This window comes from Ammospiza caudacuta, chromosome 6 (assembly GCF_027887145.1).
Source record: "Ammospiza caudacuta isolate bAmmCau1 chromosome 6, bAmmCau1.pri, whole genome shotgun sequence".
In the NCBI taxonomy this organism is placed as follows: Eukaryota; Metazoa; Chordata; class Aves; order Passeriformes; family Passerellidae; genus Ammospiza; species Ammospiza caudacuta.
The window spans coordinates 9,939,604-9,967,198 of record NC_080598.1 but is presented as its reverse complement, the minus strand read 5'-3'; the positions used below and the strand labels follow the sequence as shown (position 1 = coordinate 9,967,198).

Here is a 27,595-nt window from a genome sequence, read left to right as displayed (position 1 = left end):
AGTGATTACTCCAGCTGTACAAATAATGTAGGAAATGGATTTTTTTTTGCATTAGAATTATGCAAGCCCAGCAAAGAATCCCAACAATTGCTTCTTAAGTCAGTGAAATTTCAAGCCATTCAGTTTACTTGTAAGGAGCTCACGGCTTCTTTGATGATGGGGTTTGCTAAGCCCAAATGTGGAGAACTAATAAAATAATAAAAGGGCTCCGGAGGTGTTTATAGATTTCAATTATCTCTTACTTTCTCTCCCAGGGCTGGACTGGGCAGGATTGCGCTGCCCTCAAGTAGCACTTGAGTCCAGGCTGCATTTGTGCTGCTGTCTCTGAGGTTTCTCCTTTGTGGCTGAATCCCCTCAGTGTGGGCAGTGTACAGAGGTGCTAAGGGCCTGCCTAGACAAAGCACCAGGCCCCACAAAGGCAGGGGAGCAAAGGAAGCCAAATTGAATCCCCAGCACCCAGCTCCTGGGCAAACAGACAAAACTAATGGATCCACTCTTGCTCCTCCCATCCAATTACTGTGATCCAGTGGAGAGAATATGGCAACATGAGTTCACACAAGCTCCAACACTGCTAATCCCTTCCATACATATAAACCTCACATTCAGCGCCGTGCCTTCATTACCGCGCCAGCCACCCAGGCAGCCACCCAGGCCGCACACCCTGCCTCCTGCAGCCCCCAATCAGCTAATGAGGGTATGCAAATGAGCAGCTTATGGGATTAGGCCTTGTCTGGCAGCAGAGCTCCTCGCAGCGATGCTGCACTAATACAGGTGTTGGTAAACTGGCTCTTAGGCGCGGCCTCATTCAGGCCCATTCACGCCGGGATCGTGCAGGCAGCCCTGCCGTTTGTGCTGGGGTTTGTGGCCCGGTAGGACAGCTATTAGGGCTGTGGTGGGTCCAGGCACACCTCTTGCTGCTCGATATGAAGTTAATAAATCCGGTTGGTCTGGTCTTTAGCCATAGACAAGGACCCAAGGCTGACGTGGGGATCTCCCCCTCCATCCCAGCTGCCTGGGAAATTGCCACCGCAGGGCAAAGGGGAACTTCATTTGACAGTTACTTAACATTTATATGAGATTCTCACATGCTTTTGAATAAAATGTAAAGCACAGAACTATGATTAACCTGTATTTTCCCTTGGTCACAACCAGCCAACTCTCTTCCATGAAAAAACCTGCAGCCCAGAAATCTGCAGTGAGAACAAAACACGCTGCGTCTGGGAATGAGCCATTGCTCTGGGGTTTTGGCCATTTCAGCGGTCCAGTACATCTTTCTGCTGTTTAATTTCTATTATTCAGTGATATTTCTTTAAAAAGTTCCTTCACTGTGCAAAGAATCCTACATTGGAGGTCATTTACTCACCAGATCAGTGAAGAAAAGTGGAAATGCATCATTATTCACAGACCAGAGCACACGATGCCAACACTTTGTTAGCTGATAGCCATGCTTGCATATGAAAAACATATATGCATATGTTTTTCTAAAATCTGAAATATACTCTTTATGTAAACAGCAAATATTCCATACACAGAAACAAAAGTGCCAAGCCTACAGCAATTTTCATTTTTTCCCAAAAGGACTTTGGTGGAAACTAAGATAGGACTAGCAAATTATTTCAAAGATCTCCACTTTATGAAGAAGGACATATAGAAGCATAGTTTCTTCTGCCTAGGAGGGACACAGAATGTAATATAAATCCATAAGGACATCATCTGACAAGTGCTAAAATTGATTAGAAGATGCTCAATTAATTACAGATTTTATCTCTTCCAGTCATCAGAGGAAAGGTTGTATTTTAATGTAGATATCTGTTTAAGACCCATTTTGAGGATTTTGCCAAAAAAGATGTGATGTTGTGGGGGTTTATTTTCATTACAATAGTAATACCTCCAGCTGTACCTTGAGCTTCATTTAAATACTATTTAAAATTGAAGGACCTCATTAAAGTATTGAGCTGTTCTAGTAAAAGCCAGAAATTCAGGGGCACAGGTAGCTTTTAAGGAGTTCAAAGGTCCGATTTCATCTTTCAGTCGATTAAGTCAGAATTGTCATCTTCTACATTGGGAGTTTCAAACAAAGATTTAAAGGGCAAAGTATTCAAAAGTGAGCCCAGGAATGTCAATAAGCAAAGCCTCTTAGGTTTAATGCCCACGTATCCGTTGTTCTGTGTTTGCTCTGACTGACCCTAACTAAATGTGTATCTTCAGGGCAAAGTTCTGTGCTGAACCTTTCTCTGCCTTTCACTTTCAGGTGTTTGAAAACCAAATAGGGGTCTGAAATTTGAAAATTCAGATCAGTGATCAAGCTCTTGAATCTGAGGGATCTAGATAAGTGAGTCTGGCTCATCTGCTCATTCAGCACCTGCACTAAGGTTGCCTTGTTCTCCTGGTCTGCAAATTGAGGTTTTCTGTGGCCTGTCAACCTTTGCCTTGGGAAAACCTGGTCCTGTGTGTAAAATTTCCCTGGGAAAATCCAGCCATAATGGAATGGTTTAAATGGAGCATGTATTTCTAGTTTATTTATCGTCTGTCACCTTGCCCTTTCCCTGCCTCTAAAATAACCTCGAGGATATGATCAGGAGAATGTGGATTGTATTGATTAAGCCCAGTGGAGTCCTGCTGATGGAATGTTGCTGCACTATTTACAGATAACAAAAGAATCACTTCATAAGGATAAGCATGGATGTCATGAGGATAAGCAAGTAGTAACTTCAGACACTGAGAAGGTGAGGAAAGTTTAGCAAGTCTGGACCTATTCAAAATCCCAGAATTCCTGAATGTTCACAATGAACAGAAATTGTCAGAAAGATTCAGAAATTCTTTAGCAGAAAAAAAATTATTTCTTTTAATATTTCAGTGATCAGCAGCACCTCCCAATGCTGATAGCTCTATTTTAGTTGAGAGCTGAGAAGGTGACAGATATTAAATTTATGAAATGCATCATACCTAAGTAAAAAGACATGGTAGGAAAAAAGCCTACTTGCACTTGGACAGACCATATCAGAAATAGTGTTAAAGCATTAAAGAAACAATTGATCAGTTAACAGCACTGGTAGTAGCTGCCAAATGGGAGCAAAACAATTGGTTCTAAGAGTGTAGTTACACAATACATTTTCTGTGTGTTTCTTTTTTATCTCTTGCTTTTCTTTTCTTCTTTAACACACAGATGATTACCTTTGACACCTTGAGGAGAGTGCATGCTGCATCTGAGAAAAAGGTAGCACCTTCATTGGTCAAGAAAATATAACAATGTGTGTGTGTGTGAAATGTGTGTGTGTGTGAATTGTCTGTGCTCCAGTGGAGAGAAACACATGGGCTATGGAAATGAATACATGCTGAGGGCTGAAATAGTGATGGTTAATGTTAAATGAAGATTTAACTGAATTTAGAATGCACTCATGCTGCTTTCCATTGGATGACAGAATATACATCATCCCAGAAGGGTAAATCCTGGAGGCTGGAAGAGAAAGGAATATCTGCCTTCACTTCTGCCCAGGAATTATCAGCCTCTAACACCTGTTAAATTTCCCAGATACTGTTCATTTGTCTCTTGGAAATGAATCCTTCTAATGCTAAGTGTCCTTGACTTCCACATAGATTGTAATCAAAGGATCAGTGATACTACAACTTCAAGCATTCCAATCAAACCTGCTTTATTGAAATGCTCTTTGAAATCTGCTTCTTTGGCTCTAAAATGGACACAATGATATTGCCAGGATTCATAACAGTTTTATTTTGAAGAGCATCCTCTTCTAGATTTCAGGAAATAAGTTTTTCTGCCCGATGTTTTACTTAATATTTTTGCCAATAGAAGCTGGGAGTTTGATGAATAATACACCTGTTTTGAGAAATGTAACAGACATCTTTTCTGAAAAATCCTTTTGCTAGGATCTTTTCTCCTGAGAAGCTGAGAGGCCTCAGGAACACAATGTGAACCATGGTTATCTGCTGCTGTGGAATGCAACAGGTGCATCTGTGATTGGTCTCATGTGGTTGTTTCTAATTAATGGCCAATCACAGTCAGCTGGCTCGGACTCTCTGGTCAGTCACAAGATTTTATTATCACTCTCCTTTCCTTGCAAGCCTTCTGATGAAATCTTTTCTTCTATTCTTTTAGTAAGTTTTAATATATAATTTTCTTTTAATATAATATACATAATAAAATAATAAATCAGCCTTCTGAACCATGCAGTCAAGATTCTCATCTCTTCCCTCGTCCTGGGACCCCTGTGAACACCCCCACAGAGGAACTCACTGTAAAACATTTATTTCCCACATATGCAGACTAAATAAAAATTAAAACCAAATACAAACTGCCCTTGTAAACAGGACACAGAATGTTTTATGCATCTGACTGGCTGAGAGTTTCAGCTTGAGTTCCAGGTGCTGAGATAAATCTATAGCTGCAAGAAATCAAATCTAGTAGAGTAATCTAATCTGGGATCTATCTACATGAAAGTAATTTTTAAATTACTTCATGGAAACAAACAAATTCACAGAAAAGTGAATCAATTTTCATCGTCCCTTACTCTGAAGATAGTCCTTCACCATGCTAAACAGAATATATTATTCCCAACCTATCAGAACTATCTTTAAGGATGTTGTAGGGCCATCAGCAAAGAATTCTATACTGCTTAAAGAAATCCTGTGTTCTGCTCACTAACAGAGTAAAATATCTCAGACAAGAGGAGGTGCCTAACCAAGCTAACTTTGGAGCTCCAGACTATGACTTTAGCCTGAGTAAGTGAGTTTTGCCCTGAATTGTGTCTCAGGGTGTCACCCAGGAGCAGACTGTGGATCAGTGCCCCTGCTCTGGGCCCTTCTACATCTGCATCCTCCCCATTGTGCCTTGGCTTCTCTCAATGCTGTGCCTTCTTTTTCAAGCGAGTTTCCATACCTGGGTGCAACAGTTATATTTTATATATTTGTTCTAGATGGTCATTTTCTATTACATAACATATTTATGGCTTCTGTCTGGAACACAGAGTTTTCTTTCCAGTGGTATGCATAAGGCAGGTCTGTACCAAGCTTTTCACTTTTCCCAGAGGATGATTTCTGGTCCCTTGGGATACCTCTATTATCAGAAAGATCAGTTGGAAAATCAGCTTATGTACCCCATCCCAGGGAAAGTAAATACAGCTTCTTTCTTAGGCACTTCTAAATCCTAAATTGTTTCTGGAAAGAATTCTCAGTTCCCTCACTGCTGAAATGGGATCACAAAATGGGAAAAAAATAAAAGAATAGCAATGAAAATACAATGAAAAGTGAGTTTGTTAAAATTCTTGTTTAAGGAGTTATTTGCAAATGCAAAAAGATGTGAGAAAATTAAGTCCAAGTTACCTTCAGAAAATCCTGAGGTCAAACTGCCTTAATGCTACTCCTTGTGTATCTTTACAATGAGAATTGTAAGCGGATTCCTCCTGCATGGCAGTACACAAGGTTAAAGGTTAACAACTGACCAATTCCTTGGACAAGGTGTTATTCAGAATCAGGTACTTAAAACATTTGCCAGAGGACTTAGCCATTATGGCTGTTTGGAATCAGTGCATTTTCCAGCAGGGAAAGTATTTAGGAGAACAAAAAGAGTGCAGAGACAGGGAATTCCAGAAAGCCTGTCACCATATAAACTAAAACCCACCATTAGAAGCTGAGTTCTCTTAAGGAAAATCTGACAGTATCCAAATAGGTTGTGTGGAAATCGTGGTCACCAGAGAGAGATGAGAGCATTCTCCACAAATACTTAAGCCTGGCTCTATTTAAGCTCTGTTTTCCATGTATACATGAGTTTTCTCTTCCCATGTTGCTTTCCTTTGATGTAGTTATGCCCCTCAGGATCTGGCTTCTCTTTTTTTAAGAGCTTGTAAAGCAAGCGGTAATTTTACAGTCAGGTCGGAATCAAAGGTAAAGGCTGTGTGCGGTTTCTATCTTGCAATGTTCAGAGTAATGTCTCTCTAGGGATTGGAGTTTACTTGGTGGAAACCTGAAATAATAACAAATCTTAAAGTTATATTGTCCTCTTTTGAGGGAGAGTTTATAATATAGGTGGCCAGAGACATTCTAATTGTCTAAGCAGTGAGTACAGGTGTTGGATCTCCTTTTGATCTGGGTTGCAGGGTTTCTTCTCTCATTTTTGGGAATTTGTACCTGGATCTTTTGGGTTTTTGAGAGGTTGGCTGTTGTGGACAGCACAGCTGTTTCCTTTGTTGGATATGGAAAAGTCCACAGAGGTTTTGAATGTGGTTTAGGGAAGAAAAGAAGGCACTTCTGTTGGAAAAGAAATGAAATTTAGCGAAATGTTTAATTACAGTTTAGTTATGAGTTGTGTGTGAGTTGGTTTGTTAAAAGCAGTTTTGCAGCCGTTGATAGTATGTGTAGGGTTTCGTGTGTAATCTAGCAGGTAGTCTTAGGAACTTAATAAATATTTAAACTAGTGTAGGAAAGTAAGAATGCTAACCTGTCTGGAGGCAGCATACAATGTTCTTAGAATAGGATAAGCAGAAGATTTATGATTTTGTTTGTGAACTAAGGAATGTATCACAAGGGGTCTGTGGCTAGGCAAGGGGAACTGTTTCTTGGAGACCTTGTTATGAATTGCATGTATAAAAGGGAAGCACCTGTGCGTGAAGTCGGGGCTCGGACTTGGGACGCTAGTCCACCGGCTCACGAGCCCTTAATAAAGCACCCACAAAACTTATCCGAGTTTTGTGTCATTTATCAATCAGGCAACACTTCCACAGCCTTAAAGGACCAGTACAGCTACCAGGACTAATGCTTTGTGCATGTGTGAAAGTGAATCTACTTTTAGAGCTAAGTTTACAAAAATGTCACTATTGGATTCCACAGCTGTCACGAGGGGGAAGATGTTCATTCCACCTTGCACTAAAACACTGCCTTGACTCAGGACATTAAACAGCTGCTCTGCTGCTGCTGCAATGTGGCTTTTCTACAGCAGATCTGAGCTGCAGCCTCATGGTGGCCAAAAAGGCATTTGTGATGTTTAAATCAAAGGCATCATGCTTGCAAGGAAGAATAGGAAGTGTTATATTCAGGGATATTTTGGAGAAAGTAATACTGGATAGCAATGCAACACATATACTTTCAAGAGCTGAATTTAGAAATGGGTTCTTCAGTGTACTTGCTTTAACACACACGTTCATATTCAGGAGAATTCTGAAACCCCAATCAAAAACAGCTGTTTCTCTAAAAAGAATATAAGAAGAGTTGAGCTTCAAGCATGATTCAAAGACTAAGCAAACAATGATAACTTTGCATAGTTTTCAAAATAAGGGTTTTTTTAAATCTCAGACTCTTCTCATTGTGGAAATAAATTTCTCAATGCATATTTCAATGAGATTCTTTTAACCTGGTTATCTCTTCTTACTGCAGATATGAAAAAAGTTATAAGAATACTAGTCTTAGAGATGAAGTTTAGGAGCTGCTCTTGTCTCACTGGATATTAGTCAGTAGCCTTTGGTTCCATCCAACCTTAAAATGCATTTTGAAAAGAATAATAACAAAAAAATAGAGTGATTGGTTAAAAGAATGTATTCATGGGAGAACATGAAATGATGTTTAGATTAATTTGCTTAAAAATACTTTGCAGAACAGGATAGTCAAACAAACAAACAAACAAACAAAGACAAAGCAGAGATGTAATCTATCCAAAGTCATAGATGGATAGATCTATCTCAAATCAGTTCTGAGGCCAGGAGCAATAGTTGGATTTTATGATCTGTAACTTAACTCCTTGTCTAAACAATTATTAATGGTGCTGAGTAAGATGAGTGTGCCCAGCCTAACCAAACACAGCAGAACAAGTAGGGGGAATGCATGCAGAGAAAAGAAAAGAACCTTCATCTAACAAGAATAAATGTTTTTAACCTGTGAAATAGGACCCAGGTCCAGCTCCCCAAACTTGAATGATAATTTGCACTCCATCATGTAAAAGCTTTTTATTTATTGTTATAATGATTTGTAATTTGGTTGAGATATATCTTGCTATTCTGTAGAATGATTTCTAAAGAACTGTAGGATGAGGAATTAGAAACAGAGTTTTTAAATCTCTTTTTCCTAGTTGAGTTATGAAGATAATATGGTGGGAATTGGGGCTGGTAAGCAAGATTGGGTTAACCAGAATTTCTTACCAAATGTAGGTAAGACTGTAAAAGACCTATTTGTCATTTGTTGTAGTGCATGAATGCTTCTGGGTTGATGGTTTTGCTGTTGACTCCAAAGAGATAATATGTGGGAATGATTTTTACTCAAGTGCTACTATTCCAGCTTAACTGAAGTTTTAGATAAAGCACATGAATTACAGAAGCTGTGATGATTTCTTAGAGGAGAACAGCTCACTCCGTGAAAAAGCAGGATTGGAGCACTTTCATTTGTCATGCAACATATTTCCTTTTCCAATGAGACAGCAGGTTGTGGGGCTGGAGCGTGTAGCAGGAGAAGGGGATGGTGAGATGGTGGATTTGCAAAGGGAGTGACACCTCCCACTGCCAGCTGCAGGGACGGGGGAGGGAACACATTCAGCCCCCAGATGAGTAAATTGATATGGGTGTGAATCATCTAAACATTCCACTGATGGAATGGATGCCTTCTTCCCAGATGAACCCCTCCTTGCTTTTGTGCATTTATTGTCATGAATAAGTAAGGCAGAAACAATTTCCTATGTGTAGAAGACAAATAACAAAACCCAAGAATTATGTCCCTGTTTTCATCTGAGTGAGACTTGGATATCACTTCAGGAGAAACCTCTGGGATTTTAATTGTGTGAATATCCAAGATTCAGGATTTATCCCTCCTGCAGGTTGCCCATGCAGCTATGTATTTATGTTTCAGGGGTGAACAGGAGGGTGTGCTCTGTACCATCCCAGCTGTGGCAGGGCCAGGTTTGTCCCCACCTCACTGACATGTCTGTTGTTCTAAGGCACAGAGAATGGCCTTTCTCTTACTCTGTCACTTCAGTTTGAGCAACACACAAGAGGCAGCCCCACATCCACTTTGCAGGTATGGTTTAGGCATCATTGTAGCTGTGGAGGTAACACACTCAGCCTAAATACCAAAACTAGGCAGATAGGAAATTTTATTTGACCTACAGGTGCTTCCATGACCTCTTCTAAACTCCCACTGGTGTTTTAAAGGGCTTAAATACTGTAGAAATTTGAGTAAGAGACCAGATCCTACTGCTTTGGACATTGGCATCAAAAGACTTGTGAGAAAAGGGAGACATGGTTTGTGGAGCTGGAAATGCTGGGCCAGATACACCCAGCTGTACAAGCTCTGCCTCTGCAGTGTGGTGCAGACCTGCTCCATCAGTCTGGGCTCTCCTCTGAGCCCTCTCCAGCCCTCAGCATTTTGTCTCTGCACTGAGAATAAAGCATTTCCAATTCTGCTTATTAGCAATGCCATAATAAAACATTTATTTAAGACTCCTTATGAGAAAGTGCCTTAATTTTTTATTTTAAAGAGGTGAAGTTAATAAAGCAAAGTCAGTTTTCACCAGTTGGGTCTAGCAGGTACTTTGCCTACTTCTTCCATTGTTCTTACACATTATGAGAGGTATTAAATCAAGTCAGGGATTTTTTTCCTTGTTCAGCTCCCTGACACAGCTACTAAAATTATGTATTCTTTACTGCTTTCTAAGAAGATTACTAAGCCAGCTGACCCAAACAGTAGTGGCGCCAATTAGACAACATTCAAAATTAATAACCACTATGATGATAACAAATCAAAAGATTGATTCTTCTGATGGGAGAATCATTTTAATTAATTTAATCCTTGTTGAAAGATCAGCTGTGCACAGTCCTGCTCACCAGTGGGGCCCATTTGTCCCTGTCTATCCCTGTCAGCTAAAGCCAGTGAATATGATCAGTAGCCAGCACTTAGGGAACAATAAGAAACAGATTGTACTGTCAGGCTTCATTAAAGATCATCATTAGTATTCCAATTTGGAAACAGTCAATCTATCCTAACCTTTTACCAATTCTTTTCAGCTGCTTTTGTGAAGTTTGGTTCAGCTGCTAAACGTAAAAACGCTGCAGAGGCTTTTTTAAAACAACAAGTTGTGTCTGGCTGATGCCTGTCAGGCAGCAGCTTAGGGACAAAGCTCAGGGGAAATGCAGGTTATGCAACCAGTCTCTAAATGATATCATGTGCAGCTGCTTATGATCAGAGCATTTATGGGCAATGAAACTTCCCTAAACTTGGAGCTTAGCGATGATGAATGGAAATGCAATGGATATGGCACTTTCTTTCATGCCCTGCTGGGGCTTTGTGGTCCCAAGGGTGTTTGTGCAGGGCTGGCTCTCCCTGCGCCCCTCTCAGCATTTGGGGGCACGCTGATCAGGGACATGCAATCCCACGTTTGTCTGCAGTTCACTTTGTCTTTTCTGCCGAGGTTGGATTGCTTTCTTTGTTTGTTCTTCGTTTTGGTGGCTGGAAATAATTATGGAGAAATGGATTATAGGATTTGGAGGCATATTTCTGGACGGTCACCCCTTTATCTCAGCCATGTCCTGTGGCTGTGCAGGAGATGCATCCAGAATCTTTAAAATAATGAAGAATTATTTAAGATGCATCTAGAATCATTAAAATAATGAGATCCTTGCATGGCAGACAAACTGTTTTGTAAACAGGATCTCATTATTTTAATATTCTTGACATTTATGATTTGATAACCTTCCCAGCTGTCCAACCATCTTCCTGAAGACATTTCAGGAATGCTCTGCCTGAAAAACTAAAAGAAAAGTACAATCCTGTCGTTTTGAATAATCTCCTTCTAAAAGTGCTTTTTTTTAAAAAAGGGCAAGTTTGATTTCTTCTGATGTTCTTGTGTATCAGAAGGGATTTCAGAGAGATTGCAAATGAAATCAGAATTAGGCCAGTAAAACAGAGAGAAACATTAGATTTCACATTTCTTCTCAAAGGAAAAAAAAGGAACAACTCACTCTCCCAATTTGAATTTAAAATGTTATTATTACTGTAACAGAATGACCAAGAAAATCCCAACCTAAAGTACAAAGTACTTTTCAGCTGCTTTTGTGTAGTTTGGTTCAGCTGCTCTCTGTAAAAGTTCAAATACTTTCCTATAGTTTAGGAAAGTATAGTATTGTAAAAGTTCAATACTCTCCTATAGTTTAGTACTAATCTAACTTCTGAATGCTTCATATAATCCAATAACCCTCTTGGAAATAATTATTTGCAATAACTGGTTGCTCATTGCAGACACATGAAGATTTCTGCTATTTATATCCATGAATAGGTGGAGTTTTCTGTAACAAAAATAGTCATAATAAATGTAGGTACTTCATAAGGATGATCCAGCCCAAAATCCACTTTTCAAATGTTTTCCAAAACTAAGCCAGCACAGCGAAAACATCAATTTTTCACCACAGAAGAATAGAAAATCCCATAGTAGAGAATTGTAACTGAAATCAATGTTAATGAAGATTCTCTGTGAACTTGATTACATTTTCTTTAGTTTTATGCTTGCTGTCTGGGAAAACACAAAACCAAAACAAAACAAAGAAAAAGTCAGACCTCATTATTTTTCTTTGAGGAAATAAAAAACCTAATTTGCTGAAAAAATAAGATTCTGCTGAGCCTGAATTTCAAATGGTTTGGTGAATGCTTTTTGCTGTGTATAAGCTCTTGTATAATTTTTCACTTTGACAAGATGGCTTTAATCTAAGTTCAAAGCTTGTTATAGATTTTATAGGTTAGAACTCATTTATTGCAATGTAATTGGCTATGTAAATGACTACACAAATAATAATAATTAGCAACATACATTGCAGCGGTGAATAACACAAATATTGATAGGAATGTAGATTAAAATTTCTAGCTCTCACTGAAGAATGTCAGTCTTACAAACAACTTATATTCTGGGGGTCCTTTCATTCTAGAATTTATTTATAATTTTCCAGTGACTGTTTTGGTTATTTTGTCAGCTTTGCCCATGACAAGCCTGTTACAAAAGGAAAAGTAGAGGGAGCTGTTCCATATTTTATATCAGTGCAGCTGAGTTCCAAATTATTGTCTTGTTAGATGTTTTTAGTTGTTTCTTAATGTATCTCTTTGTGAAGTCAATCTTCTCAATTTCAGTAATTTTTCTTTTTTTTTTTTTTTTTCCCTGAGGCTACTGATTTTACTGTGATTTTTTTCTTTTATTACCACTTGATTTTTAGCCATTTTTTTCTTTTTTACGTCATGTACACCTTTCTTTGAAAGGAATCCTTTCAGAAGAAGGTATATGTAGTGTGTTATTACTTCAATATTTTCAACTTGTTTTTGTAAAATGGATTTAGCTTTTTTTGAAAGACTTTTTGAGAAAAGGGCCACAATGAAAGGCTCTCAGAGTGCTGTGACTCCCTTGAACTCGATGGAAGCTGGTCTCAGGCTATGGCCTCGGGTTTACACCAATCTAAATCAAAGGTGTTGCTGATAAGAGCAGTCCCCTCCCTGCCCTGAGCAGCACCATCCCACCTCTCCTCTTCACCAGGCTGTTGAAACAGCACTGACACTAACCTGGCTGATCCATTCTTTGCACATTCCATTTTCAGACAAACTAGGTTTTCATGCATATGGGAATGTGTTAGTGCAGTAGGAATGTGAAACCACAAAGAGAAACAGGGTACCTCCTCTCTTGTCAGAAGCTGCTACTACTATTATTATTATTATTGTTATTATTGTTGTTATTATTATTAATTTATTTACTAGGTGGTTGTAAAGGTGATATTCTCCTAGTAAGTCTTGTACTATTTTTTTACTCTCCCTAAGATGTTATCTAGAAATGTTCATAAAACAACAGCATAAACCAATGGTTGCAGATATATGCAGCCACATTTCTCTTCACAGGGAAAAGCAAGCGACAATTCTTCCCAAGAATATTTCTGGGATTCACATTCTCTGAACCTCAGAGAAAGGAAAAACAATTATCTCATTTGCTGCTCCTGTGTTGCTCACAAGCGGGACTCCTTGTGGAAGATGGTTTACCTGAAGGGAATTGGTGACTGGATTCTGGGGTGAGTGTTGTCATGCACTGACCAGTTGGATCCAGGTGTGTGTGGGACTGTCACTGACAGTCACAGATGCTGTGCAGGGAGTGCAGCTGAGTGCTGGGCAGATCCAGTTCAGATGTAATGTAATATAGTGTAATATAGTATAATAAAGTAATTAATTAGCCTTCTGATAAGATGGAGTTCTCTCCATCATTCCTTTCCTTTGTCAGGGCATTCCCTGCAAATACTATAGATATAGTCAATGATTTCTACAATTTCTTTATAACTCCAAGGAACAATATCACCTACCAAAAGGATCAAAGAGAAAAAGGCTAGGAAATGCCACAAGTGGATGACCTGCAGAACTGGTTTTTCCCAGTTAAGAACTATTGCAGCACCAAATCTTCTCTGCCAATGTGGCTGCATTCTGTGTGATCTTGTGTGCTGTGCATGGAATAAAACATGCTGATAAAACCTCATGTGGCTGCATGTTCTCAGTGGTTCCTAGCCCTGCGGTTTGTGATGGGATCCAGGTAAGAGCCTGGTTAAAGTCAGCATCTTGCAAACTACAGACTTCTGCTCCGAAGAGCTGACTTGGCTTCAATGTGTTGTGGGGGGAAAATAAGTGTGTAAAAAACCAAGTTATTGTACAAAACAAGGCACTCTACTGCACCAAACTACTCCTTTACTTCAGTGATTAATTTGTTTTGGTGGTGTTAGTAATTTACCTGGCAAAATGCCTTTGCACTAGGGAATCTGGTTGGAAGAACCACTGTGAAATGAATACAGTGAAAGTAACATTGGCAGTGGAAATCCATTTCACAGAGGAAATTCCAATGAAGAGGCTGTGACCCATCAGAAGGAACCTGACCAAATCTGCCAGAGTTAGCAGGTATTTTTATCCTAGATACCCTTTACCTATTTCACATGTTTTCAAACCATGCAGCTACTGTTTATGCTGCAAGTACAATTTCTGAGCTGTTCTTAGAGGTGTAGCTGACTTGACATTTTTGATGCCTTTGAGTCCAGCAGCGTGTTTATGTGTGGTACAGATAAATGCAACAGCAACTTCGTTTATTTTATTTTAATCTTAAACCCCATCTTAAACTCCCCCTTCTTCCTCCCCTTCTTTCCCTTCCCCTCTTTTTCTTCCCACCTTTTCTCCTCCTTCCCCCCTTCTTTTCCTCCCCCTCCTCTGCCTTGCATCCTTTCTTTGGCAGTACCAATTTGCTGCTCATGTAAACAGGGAAAATAATTTATTTTTTAAAGTCTAGCTACAGGTGGGTTGCCAAGTGTAATAATGAAGAAAATATTAGAAATTCCTTTAACTGGAACTGGAGGCTTTACCTGGACTAGGGCTGAGCTTTGCTCAGGACCATCTAATGCTCCGAAGATGCCTGGATCCAAGCTGGAATTGCACTGCCCTCCTGCGTTCACAGCGGAAAAGGAGAAGTTTGTGATTTCCCCGGCACAGAGGAAGCGTCTCGTTTAAATGCCATGAACGAGAAACAAAAGGAACACAATTATTCCTGCGCCTGCCTGCTTAGAAGAGCACAGAACCGAACTTATTTTGGCTAATCAGAGCAGGTTTTGCTCTCAGGTTCACCCAGAACATACAGAAAAAGTGGATAGTCCAAACAATTTGGAGTGTTTTCTCCAGCTATGCATTCCTTGCCTAAACATTGTGGAAGTTTTGCAGGATGCTCTGCTTTTAAGGCAGCCAGTTCAGGCTGCAAAGGCTTCAGCAGTTCTGAAGAGACTATCCTGTAGCTGATCAGATTCCAGAGCCATCCCTGACAACACATCCAGCACTAAAATCTCCTAGCACAGATGGAAGTTGCCCAGTTATTTCCTATCATCTCCCCACATGCTGGCTTAGACGATTCATCCATTTCTGGGAAGCAGCAAAGGGCTCATGGCACAGCCAGGCTGTACCACACAAAGATGTGCATGCAGCCATGAGCTGCTGGAGCTGGCAAGATCTATGGATATTATGCAAAAATCTTTTTTGCTTCTTTACCCCGGACTTTACTAGCAGCAATTCCAGCTGCAGCATTCTCCTTATATCCCTTTTTCTTTAAAACCACTTCCCTTCCTCTCCCTCATCCTGCTTGCAGCAGAGTGGGCTTGCAGGCTCCTGGAGAGGTGATACTTGTGAAGGGTCCTGGCCCCCAGCTCCACACCAGCAAGGCAGCTCCATCCACAGCTCTGCTAGAAATGAAATAGCTCCTGAGCATTAGGAAAACAGGCTCTGGAGCAACCTTCTAATGAAAGCCCAGGAATAAGAAGAACAGATCATTTTAAAATGAGTCAGTTAAAAGGAACTTAAAAGGGCTTAAAAGGAACCAGAGTGGCCTGCAAGAGCAATTAGGCAGAATGGGAACATCTATGTAAATACACAGAAAATTACACTGGCACAGGGTGCCCAGAGAAGCTGTGGCTCCCCCATCCCTGGAAGTGTCCAAGGCCAGGTTGTCTGAGACTTTGAACAGTCTGGCCTAGAGAAAGGTGTTCCTGCCCGTGCCAGGGGGGATTGGAATGAGTGTTAAGGTCCCTTCCAACCCAAAGCATTCTGTGATTCTGTGAAAGATGTTGCTTGTTAGGGAGTGCTTCATACAAATCAGGGGTTATACAAATCAGAGGTTCCCTGAAGGGTCACACACTTTCTCATTTAAGGACCTTACACTACATATTGGGTAAAGCCTTCCTCCCTCTATTATGCTGCTGTATTTTGGTAATATCTCTTCAAAATGAGTTGGTTCTTCAAGGGCAAGGAGGGACACCTGCACAAACAGAATAAATAAATAAAGTATGCAGGCAAGGAAAGCAGGAAACAGGAGACCAAACACAACTTTATCCATCTTGGCTGATAAGAGATAATCAGGAGAGCTTCTGGGGAGGGCAGATTTGGGATAACACAGCAAAGTATTAGGTCAGTAGGGTTGCACCAGCCTTACTGTAATGGTAACGTAAAAGTGGCAATTGACATTTTTGGAAGTTTTTTGAAGACAGACTCTTTCATATTTTTGCAGTCACAGACTTTTTCTGGGGAACAAAAGTGAAAGTAATATTGATAGAAGGATCATTCATTGTGAGGTATTTCTGAACATGGAAGCTGGAAGTCAAAATAGACCAGAGACTTAATCTAAGTTTATTGAACTACTGTGCATCCAGATGAATTTGTTTGAAAATTGGCTGTTGGCTCAAATTCTACCCTGGATCTAGATTTCTAGTCTCCAGCTACTCTGACAGTTATTCAGTTGGGGGCTTTGAAGTTCAGAAGACATAATTTCAGCATGCAAATATGGTCATTAAAGAAACCAAGTAAATACCACCCAAACCCGTGTCTGATCAATTGATAGCAAAACTGCACAACTGTTGTCTCCAGCGCGCTCTGAATGTTACCAGAGAAATGAAGCAGTGGTTTGGAGAACTTGAGCAAAGCAGGAAATCTCCTTGCTGCTCATGTAACTTGGACAACAGCTGCTTGAGCATCTGCCTCAGCTCTCAGCTGTAGGATTTGGCTGCCAGCTCCAGTGAACAAGTTGGATCACCTCAGTTTTGTAAAAATGCATGAGCATCACTAATCTCAGTCTGCAGAGGCAGGTGACTTGTAGCACCAAGTGAAACTTTAGAGGAATTACTCTGAATGTGTAATGACTCAGATTATTCCTGTGGGGAAGAGCTCTGGAACAACAGCTCGCTCCATGTGACAGCAAAAAATATTATGTTTACAGGGTTTCTTAGGAGGAGATCAATAAACAGAAGCAAGGCAGATGTAAGAATTTCAGAAGCTGAAATTCTTACATCTACAGCACAATAAATTCAGTCTTTTTATACTTAAAGGGGCCTTAGAAGAAAGATGGGGACAGGCTTTTTAGTGGGGCCTGTAGAGATAGGACAAAATGTGATGGTCCTGACAGAAGAAGCTGCTGAAAGAGGAGTTGGAGAAGAGCCTGTAAAAGACCTGAACTTATATGGAAGAATCATTTGAAACAATTACTGAACAGCCAAATTTAGAGCAATTTTAACATTACTCTGCAAGTAGATATGCTCCCAGTAATTGTGCCGATTTTTGGAAGTCCCTGATCTGAAATGTTGTCTCTGAGACTTTACATCTGCAGTCTGTTTCAGAACCAGGACCCTGTTCTCAAGGCTGATGACTTAGGAAATCTATGTTTTTTTTCAATAGACTTTCCAGAGGATTTCATCAGCTGAAATAACTTTTCCCCTTCTACTTAAAACACAGCTTGGGTATTTTAAGTCCCTGCATAAAGAGCATAAAATGTGTGTCTGTTCATTTTTTACTTTCAGTGAAGTCCTTCAGTGTCAACAAGAACTTTTCCTAGAGTTAGCTGCCTTTTACTGAAGACTAAAGACCACCCATTTCAAGACTTGTTTCAGGCAGGGTATGTGCAACATTGCCAAGGCACCAGCTTGCCCACAGCCCTTCCCTCCCTGTTGTTGCAGAGGGAGCACATCTACAGGAACAATCCAGCAGGGGTGAGAACAGTAAAACCCAGAGTAAAACCCAGGCTTGCAAAGCCAGCTCACCGAGCCAGCAGTGTGTCCCTGGGTGCTTCAGAGGCTCAGTGTGTGCCTGTGGTCACTGCCTGTTTGCCTGAGCCCTGAATTGTCCTGCACACCTGAGTAAAGTGCCATTGGATTACAGCTCTCACACCCAATGTCCCCAGGGCAAGGCAGGCAGTGAGGAGGAGTAAAGCCAAGAGGAGCTGTGTGTAATGCTGCTCCCCTTGCGCCTCACAGATGTGTGTGTGAGCCACCAGGCACACACAGGTAACATCCCAGCCTGTGTGCCTTGCAGGTGAATTCAACACAGGCAGGCAGTGAGGAGGAGTAAAGCCAAGAGGAGCTGTGTATAATGCTGCTCCCCTTGTGCCTCACAGATCTGTGTGTGAGCCACCAGGCACACACAGGTAACATCCCAGCCTGTGTGCCTTGCAGGTGAATTCAGCATGGCCCAACAGTGCAACAGCTGCTTTGCTGGCATTTTATATATTGTAAATCAAAGAAGCTTACTTCTCTCACTCCTCAGTGCCCCAGCCCACAGACTAAGCAAGATTTTACCATATTGCTGTAAAAAGAAAAGGGAAGGCTCAGGAGCTCTTGTATTCTTACGTTTCAAACTAATGGATTGAAAGTGGAGGAGGCAGTAAATGTGCTGGGGGTTTGGTGGCATAGGCTTGTTCATGTTTAACTGTGAAACATTTGCAAATGTCTACTTAAAGGCAACATTAAACCAACAGGCCTCTTTTGCTTTTGGGGCTTTGCTTACCAGTACAATGTGCCATATCAGAGTGTGAGGGTTGGGAGTACAGATCTAAAATTTAGCAGCCTAAAAAAAAAAAAAAACCAAACCAAAAAAACCCCAAAAAACAACCCAAATGTTTTTAATCAGCTTGAGAGCCCAGTGGATTTGTGAAATCGTTTGGGATTAACAGGCTATTGATTGCTAATAAAACAATATTTAGCTTTGTGTGATGAACAGCAATGGAAAAAAGGTGTGGGCACCTTGTCAAGCAGGCCCCATTGAGGAGGGATGATGGGTTAAGTGTGGGGCCCTGAGTGGCAGCGTGGGTGCCCAGGCTTCAAGGAGAACTTGTCAGTTGTTAGTGAGGCTGCTGAAAGGAAGGACGCCAGCGCCTGATGGCTGGGGTAGTATTGATGCAAGTTAGCTGACTAATCAGATTGGAAAAGTCCCATGGGATTTATGTCACTTTAATTTTCATCAAACAATTGGAGACGACAGCACTCTATTAAGAAGAGGTTGATCCAGAACTAAAGCTAAATAAATTAGGGTCTCAGTTTAATCAAATTATCCCTCTGCTGGCCTTGGATTAACCGAGGGAGACAGCGTCAGTCTAGGCACTTTTCATTGGCTGGTTTATTTTTTTTAAAGAAGCTGGTACAAAGAATGGGAGATTTAACACACAGCTACTACTCATAATACCTCAAATAAGCACCTTTTAAATAAGCAGGAATTAATATTTATCAGGAAAATTTGCAGTTTTAGTGAAGGATATTTCCATTTTTATGTTAGGAGGTTTTTTCCCAGTGAAATGAACTGAGAATGAGGCTAAACTTTGTCAACAAAAATCTAGACTGAGAGAACCTGAAACAAACTGGCACAGAAATGGAAACATTAGCCTAATGCTACCTAATGATTCCTTGTTAGACTTATAATATTTTAGTTTACCTGCTCTAAAAAGGCTTTGGTTGCACAGTTACATTTTGCTATTGTTTACTTACATTTTTTGTGCAGGGTAAGAAATTCTTTTTCCTCTTCCCTACATTCTTTACACCTCTAGGTGTAAAAATCTTTGAGGTATCCAGATTGCCTCTGAGAAAATAATTTTCCCAGGCTGCCTTATATCTTCTGCAAAGTTTTCACTAGAAGTTTACAGCAAGAGATAGTAACTGTCTTTTCAATAGTATTAACATGAAAAAAAATCCCGTGTTTATATTTCCTCTACAATGATTTAACTGAACTGTTGCAATAAATCTTTCAAGATCCTGAACTCTTGAAATATTCCAAATCTGTGTGTTGTCATAATCATTGTAAAAGTAACTCTGGATTTCTAGACATAGAAATGAAAGTAAAATATTACATCCTTTGCTGGAAGCAATGAACTGAATTCATCCCAGTTAACCACAACATTTTTTTTTTACAAATGCAACATGATGAATAAACACCTCCTTCCATCCTTGTTGCAAAACTAAAAATAATTTTGTGAGAAAAGCAGTGTAAACAGATGTAGTATTGTGTCTGAGTCTACTTTCTGAACACTTCTATCTCTGACTTCTAACTGGGGTTTTGCTGCCCATGATCATCAATGTTGTTCCTCATTCTTCTGAGGCAATCCCAGCTTAGGGAAAGTGAAGTTGAACAAATGAATACTTGTATTTTTGTTACATCTGTCAAAATGGAAGTAATGGGATCAGCTGTGATCTAGTGCACACTCAGGAAAATAATTTTCACTGCATGTGTAATAGACCTGATAAGTATGACTGGCTTCTGTTGTCCCTATTCTCCCATAATCTACACAATTTCATAGTCTTCCTCTGCTTGCATGTCATTTCTGTTCTTATTAATCCCTTGGAAATGCAGGCACTAAGCACCTGGTTCCTTACATAGCTATGCACACATGTCCAATGCTCCTTTCATTTAGGATTTATACATTTCCACTCAAACAATTTCCTCCCTTCTTTTTTCTCACATGCTTCATGATTCCACTCTTTGGTCAGCTCTGGTGGACCCAATTCAGAAATAACCTTGCAGAGGGTCATCCCTGCACAAGAAGGTTTTATTTTTCCCAGGTAACTCATCTACTTATTTCCTTCCAAATCTTGCTAAATGCCTGACATCCACTCTTGTGACACTAAGCATCTTGCAGATGCTCTTAAAAAAAGTTAAGGGACAAATAGTTGCTTTTGGGGGGTTGTTTTTAATGCACAGCACTCACACTTCTGCTAGTTTGACTGAAAACTTCACAGAATGCCACCTGTCTTTGCTTGTTTTCTTACTGTGGATGAAAAAAAGATCATATATTTTCATTGTAAGAGGTGATCTAAGGTAAATGCTTCATTTTACTTCAAACTGGGATAGGATATTTGGTAGTTTTTCTGCACAGTCATTTACTCTAAGTTCAGGTATTTTTTCCCCTGTAGAAAACAGACATTTTCCCCGTAGAAACACAAATATTATGAGACAGAAAAGTTTGAGATGCTTACAGCTGCTATCTCTGTGAACAATGGCTTATCCTCAATGTGCTTATGAATTCTTTTATCTGCATTTACCCCTTGGACAGAAACAGTCAATGTAACCCTGAAGATCAGTGATTTTGTAAGTATCTCATTATTTTTGTAACAGTACCTGTTTGGAGAGATCTCAGTTGGATTCCTGTGACCTGTAGCATCTGACATGCTCCCATTTTCCTCAAGCTGCTCCACAATGCCCATTTTATGGAGGCACTTCTGTAGAGATATAAATGTGTGTGCAACATGCTGAGTCCCACATTTTGTAATATAACCCTAAACCTAATTCCAGGGTGAATTTTTGTTAAAAACTAAACAAAAAACCAACAACCCCCAAATCCCCTTAAACAAGTAAATAACACCCCTTCCCTGCCACCCACTCCCCCCCAAAAAAACCAAAACAAAAACCCAACAACCCAAAACCTGCCCCTGTCCAGATAAGTTTAGTTTTGCAGCCCATACTTTCCTTTGGCAGCCCTTTCCAGCCCCACTTCAGCTCCAGGTCTAGGCTTACCTTCTCTCTTAATCTTAAACCTAAGCCTGGTTTGAGGGTGAGCCCTACAAATGCTCTGATGGGCTTTGCCCAGATAAAAAATGCCTCAGTCAGTTATCTTAGCATACTAAGGGGAATATGGTCATCATTTTCTGAGACTTTTGAACTGACTGAGCATTTACATTCAGAATAGCAATTCTGCTTTCAATACTACTAACTTTTCCTTAGTATAAGAATAAAAAATAGCTTTTGACTACAGTTCATTCCCTCTGCACACAAACTGGCACTCACATGTTCTGATTTATACTTCATTTAACTCTTTCCAAGCTTTTATTATTTTAACAGATCTGAATTCAGCCTTTGGCTGTGAAGGCAATAAAGGGTGAAGAGGTAACTGTCATTACTGATGTTTTATTGCAGGGATACCATTCTACAAAAGGTGAGGTTTCTGCACCTGGTTCTGTTGCACCTAAGGCCTCTGGAGCTGTGCTTTTCATTGCTGTGTGATGTGGGGAAGTGGCAGCTTTGTGAGAAAAACCACAGCTTTGATCTCTACACATCTTAAAGGCTCAATGAAAAACTCACTATCTGTTTTTGGACTGCTGGCTACAGAGAGTTTCCATCATTGAATCAAAAAAATTACAACAAACTGGGGTGGGAGGGCTGAATATAAATGTATCTGCTTTTGGAAGTGTCATTCTTGGCACTTATGTGTAGCAGGCCACCTTTAATATCCAAGGAGTATAAAGCAAAATTTTGGACAGTTTGGACTTTCTGGAGAGAAAATGCTTTTGAAAAATTGTCTTTAGTTTTGAGTTTCATTGTTCTGAGCTGTTGTCTGCTCTGTTGGTGACCTTGAGTGGTTAAAATTTAAAAAAATACAACTCTGACTACACAACTAGGAAGTAATTTGTTTTGTTAATGTGAATTTTTAAAAATCTGATCTCTCTCTTTTTTTTTTCTAATATATTTTACACAGGCTAAAGTCATAGCCATTTAATAATAGTTTGTTTAAATTTTTTTTCCTACACAATTTCTGTGAACATATTTCTTTGGTTTTGAATTATGGCAAGCACAGGAGCCACAAAAAAGTGGCGCAGGTAGACAATAAAGTTACACATGCTTGGAAATCCAGATGAAACAAGTGATATGTCAATACCATATTTTGTATGGGAGCACCCTCCAACAGTCTCCCCAGCGTTGTGTTTCCAGAACTGAAAAAAGTTTGAAATGCAGTAAAAAACCCAGCAAATATTTGAAGTTTCTTCCCCTTGGCCCAGATTATGAAATAGTAATCCATTACATTGTAAATCTTCCTGTACCATGCAAATCCCTTTACAAGGATTAGGAGATTGTAACAAAGATGGTCATATTTCAATAGGTGCCGGTGTAAGTTACATATTTCTGCTGCAGATTTCATACAGTCCTCACCCAACACGTTACATACAGTGACCCACACAAACAGGTGCTTTACATTTATTGAGAACCTTCATTCCAGAACAATCAAAAAGAAGGCACATTCAGCCTGTGCTCTCTGAGGGCACTCCACAATAGCTGAGGGTGTGCAATGGAGCAGAGACTGTGCAATCAGTGACCCCTTGGCCCTCGGGGGCGGCAGGGGGAGAGCAGAATCTCACTCAAACACAAAGAAGCTGCTGTTTCTGCTTTTGCTGCTATCAGCCTGGCTGCTGCTGACAGAGGAGTGCCTGTTCAATCTATTTCTGCTCCTAACTGCTTGGGCAAGAGTAGAGGAAAACTGTGTTTTATCATTCTGCATCACTTCTGTTTCTTTCAGGGGATCAGATCCTACTTGAGGGGCATAAGATAGGAGCATCTGACTGGGCTAGATTTCCTCTGTACACTAAGGGAATGCAGCACTTTGCTAGCATTTTGCACTAATTCTAATTCATCGGGTAGTACTGAATTGCTACGTAGGAAAAAGAATTCCTTGAGAAGCACTTAGTTCACACCACTAAGTAGTGTGTGCAAAATTGGTGGTATCTTCTCATACCTGTAGAAATCTGAATGGATATAGGATTTTTAAAAAGTACAGGACGAAATTTGTGAAGGAGTTTGAGCGAGTTGCTCTTAGACCCTTCTTCAAATTTGGCATTCTGGTCTTATTTAAAACCGGTTTCCAAATTTAGGTTTTTCATGTCCCTCTGGATTTGCCTATAACTAAGCAAGCCTTATTTGTTTAATTAGTACCATACGTACAAGTCTTTGTTAGCTCTGTAGCTCCTGGCTGTGCCTCAGGACAGGGCTGACCCTTCTGGCTGTGCCGATGTCCCCAGGACAGGACTGGCTGTGCCGATGTCCCCAGGACAGGACTGGCCCTCCTGGCTGTGCTGATGTCCCCAGGACAGGACTGGCTGTGCCGATGTCCCCAGGACAGGGCTGGCCCTCCTGGCTGTGCCGATGTCCCCAGGACAGGACTGGCTGTGCCGATGTCCCCAGGACAGGACTGGCTGTGCCGATGTCCCCAGGACAGGGCTGGCCCTCCTGGCTGTCCGATGTCCCCAGGACAGGGCTGGCTGTGCTGATGTCCCCAGGACAGGGCTGGCCCTCCTGGCTGTCCGATGTCCCCAGGACAGGGCTGGCTGTGCTGATGTCCCCAGGACAGGGCTGGCCCCTGGTGCAGGGCACTGCTGCCCCACATCGTCAATTTCTTCCGCCGAACCCTGACAGCGCCTTCGAGGCAGGAAGAAGTTAATTTCTTCTGATAAGAGGGCAATAAATTCTTTTTCTCTGAACGATTCAGGTGTCCTGTGGCTGCTATCTCGCTGCGAGTCCTTTCTTTTAAAAAAACACCGTACATAGCATAGTTTCCATTTCAACATTTTTTGTAACCTAAAACTATATTTAACACACTACTTAAGAGAATTAATACAGCGTTGCTTTCTAACACAACACATATAATATTCATTTTAATATTTGCCAAAAGCCAATCATAAAATCCATTCATTTTTCACGCTGAGGGACGGGCCGTGGCTGAGGGACGGAGCCGTGGCTGAGGGCCGGGCCGTGGCTGAGGGACGGAGCCGTGGCTGAGGGACGGAGCCGTGGCTGAGGGCCGGGCCGTGGCTGAGGGACAGAGCCGTGGCTGAGGGACAGAGCCGTGGCTGACGGCCGGGCCGTGCCTGAGGGACAGAGCCGTGGCTGAGGGACAGAGCCGCGGCTGAGGGCCGGTCCCGCTGCCCCTCTCTCCCGCAAGGTGGCGCCGGCCCGGGCCCTCAGCGCGGCCGCGGCCGGAGGCTGCGCCAGGGGGCGCTCAGCGCGGCCCGGTCCGTCCCCGCGGCCGGAAGCGGCGCGCATGGGGCGGCGGCGGCGGGACATGGATGCCATGGAGCCTGAGGAGGAGGAGATGCCCGAACTGTCCGACGGCGAGGGCGCCTGGGACGACGAGCAGGAGGAGGAGGAGGAGGAGGAAGGCGCTGCCGTGGCCCAGCAGACCGGCTGCCTCTTCTGTGCCAGGTGGGGGGGACGGGGAGCGCGGAGCCCCGTGCGGAGCGCGCTGTTCTGGGTGCGCTGCGAGCGGCCGGCGCGGCCCGCGGGATCGGGGTCGGGATCGGGAATCGCTGCTTTGGGGCTCGCTCTGTAGCGTGCTGATCGCGTACACGGCTCTGCGGAGCCAAGCGTGCGATTGAGGATTCGCATTGAAGGAGGGAGTAGCGTGGTAATCCCCTCCCCTCGTGCTGAAGCAGCGTGGAGGCTCTTCTCCCGTTCTTTTTAATCTCTTCCCCATCGCCAGTATCGAGATGAGAGATTTTATTTCGCTCAAACTGCTCCACCCAGCTTGTATTGGTGTGGGTTTTAGATCTCAGGTTTAACGCAGGCTTTGCTCTCAGACAGTGTTTGGAAATTAACAGGATCTGTGGTTTTGTCAAACAGAATTGTTGTGTTCGTTGGCTTTTGTCTCAGAATGTTTGACAAACAAGGTAAAAGCTTTGTTTTTAAAAGCTCAGGCATGTGAGCCTGTGCCTTTCTCAAAGGCAGGAAATGTGTTCTGCATTACCCAATAAGTCAGAACAGAGCATATAGCACTCATAAGTTAGAACTTAATGTGTCAGTATTGCACTTTTAATAGTTTGTTGTTTACAGGTTGTTTAGTTCTGCTGAAGCTGTGTTCTCCCACTGCAAAACAGAGCATCAGTTTGATGTTAGTGATGTGATCCAGAAACATGGTAAGTTTTTTTTCGTGATTTGTCATTTCCTTTTGTGTATGAGTATAGGGGCCTGAGTAAATGTATGTATTGCAGTAAGAGATCTCTGTATTGTAGAAGTGACCCTGCCCCGATTCTAGTTATAGTAAATGGGCTGCAGCTGTGATGGCCTTAATTGGGGGGCAGCTGTGGCCCGTGGAGGGAGCTGGGATAAAAGGGGGTGGGGTGGTGAGGGAGAGCCTTGGAGGAGTCCTGGTGAAGAAGCAGGAACAACACTGCTGTGAAGAGCTGTGTGTGAGGAAACCACGCAGGAGGTACGGGACTCTAGAAATATGGTAACAACAATATGAATACAACATATGAGTATCTCATTTAAAATAAATTGCAAATATTATTTTGTTTAGAACTGATCTCCTGGTTCGCAGTTGAAGCTTCCAAGATTGAATAAGATGAGCTATTGTAGAAAAAGACTTATACATTTTCTTAATGCTGGCTGCTTCCTGCATGCCTTTTCTACCAGTAAAGCTCTCAGCCAGTGACAAAAGTGAGATTGATCTTTGCTGGCTTGTGCTGATTCCTCACTGCCTACTTGATTGACCTGAACCAGACACTGCATGATTGATCTGATCTGCTGGCAGCTCTTGCCTGACCAGTGATGCTGTTGGGCTCAGCATTTAGCAGAGCCCTGTGGCTTGTGTCCTTCAGGTGATCACAAGGAGGCTTTCCCTCCCGTGTCTGTTAAATTCTTTTTAGTCAAGTTTAAGGGTGTCTGTCACTTGAAGCAGTCATTATATATCCTAAGATCTAGTCTGGTCTGTTTTCTGTCTAAAATCCAAGAAAAAGTATTTTGGGTTTATCTTTGCTGTTCCTGGGGAGAGAACACAGTTAAACTCCTATTACTTTTGCCAAGGTGGCAATTTTAAATCAGTATTGGTAGGTATTCTTAGTGAGTAGCATCAGTTTCCATTCTTTTAAGCAGAAAGCTAAGAATATGAACAGGGGAGCACAGCAGCCTAGAATGCCATCAAGGTAGCTGGAAGGAGATAAGAGTGGCTGTCCTGATGTACTTACTTGCCAAATGAATGAAATCCCTGTCCACAGTTCCCATTTGGATGTGTTCCATTCTTAATTTGTGGCAAATGTATTTGCCCTGAGGGTGAGGATTTCCTGGGTTAGTATAGTAGGAGTCCTAGTAAAATATCTGTATTGTATTTGAATATCTGTATTGTATTTGAATATCTGTATATAGGCCTTGCCCTGATAAGCCCTGGTTGTTTTTGGTGGGCTGCAGCTGTGATGTCCTTAATTGGGCTGCAGCTGTAGCCAGTGAAGATAACTGGGATAAAAGGGGCTGAGCTTGGCTAGGCAGGGAGAATCTGGAAGGAGCCGTGACTAGGAAGCAGTAACAAGCAGGAGAAGAAGTCAGAGCTATGAAGAACTGCCCGCAAGAAGTATCGCCAAGAAGGTACGAGACTTTAGAAATATGAAATACAACAAGATAACAACAGGTTAGTCCTAAAGAGAAGAACACAGATGGCAAACTTAAGATAGGAAGAGTGCACTGCATAGTGGTGTACACCCAAGGGGAAGTTTGAAACAGTTTCCAGTTGAACAGGTAATTAGTAGTCACATAACTGTAAAACATGTGGTCTTTTCTGTGATACAAATGCTCTCCCCCTTTTTTTTTTTTTTCCCACTCAGGACTTGATTTTTATGGATACATTAAACTAATAAACTTTGCCAGATTAAAGGTAGGTGTGCCACCTATTACTTCTGTGTTCTGACTCTGGAGAATAGTGATGTGCTTTCAGTTTGCCCATTTCTAATAATAGTGTGAGATTTTGTATTGAAGTTTTAGAAAAAGAAATCATGGGAATTAAAGTAGCTGTTTATCTAGATATGAGGCTGTTTTAATTGTAAACATATTTAATTAATGTGAAATTTTATTTTCAGAAGTGGATGTTGAGATTTGCAAAAAGTCTCCATGCTGTGTAGTATCATCTTGTTTTATTCAGGTTCTTTGGGCCTTTGACTCTGCTGTCTCACTTCAGAAATGGGTTCACTTCTCAAGAACTGAAGTTTCTCAGTCCTTGCATGTGTGTTGATGTAAAAACCTTTCCTGAGGCTGTGAGCTGGCCAGACCCCTACTTAGTAAGGGC

General features: G+C 41.5%; 1 protein-coding gene across 1 annotated transcript in view; it reads left to right on the top strand.

The window, feature by feature from the left end:
• Window positions 1–24,597: 24,597 nt before the first annotated feature.
• The window catches only part of PRMT3 (protein arginine methyltransferase 3), a 53,571-nt gene continuing 50,573 nt past the window's right edge, over window positions 24,598–27,595 (top strand). Inside the window, exons 1-3 of the mRNA XM_058806911.1 lie at window positions 24,598–24,747; window positions 25,375–25,457; window positions 27,138–27,187. Coding sequence (XP_058662894.1) covers window positions 24,608–24,747; window positions 25,375–25,457; window positions 27,138–27,187 — 273 coding nt within the window. The 5' untranslated portion in view covers window positions 24,598–24,607. The remainder of the gene's footprint in view (window positions 24,748–25,374; window positions 25,458–27,137; window positions 27,188–27,595) is intronic.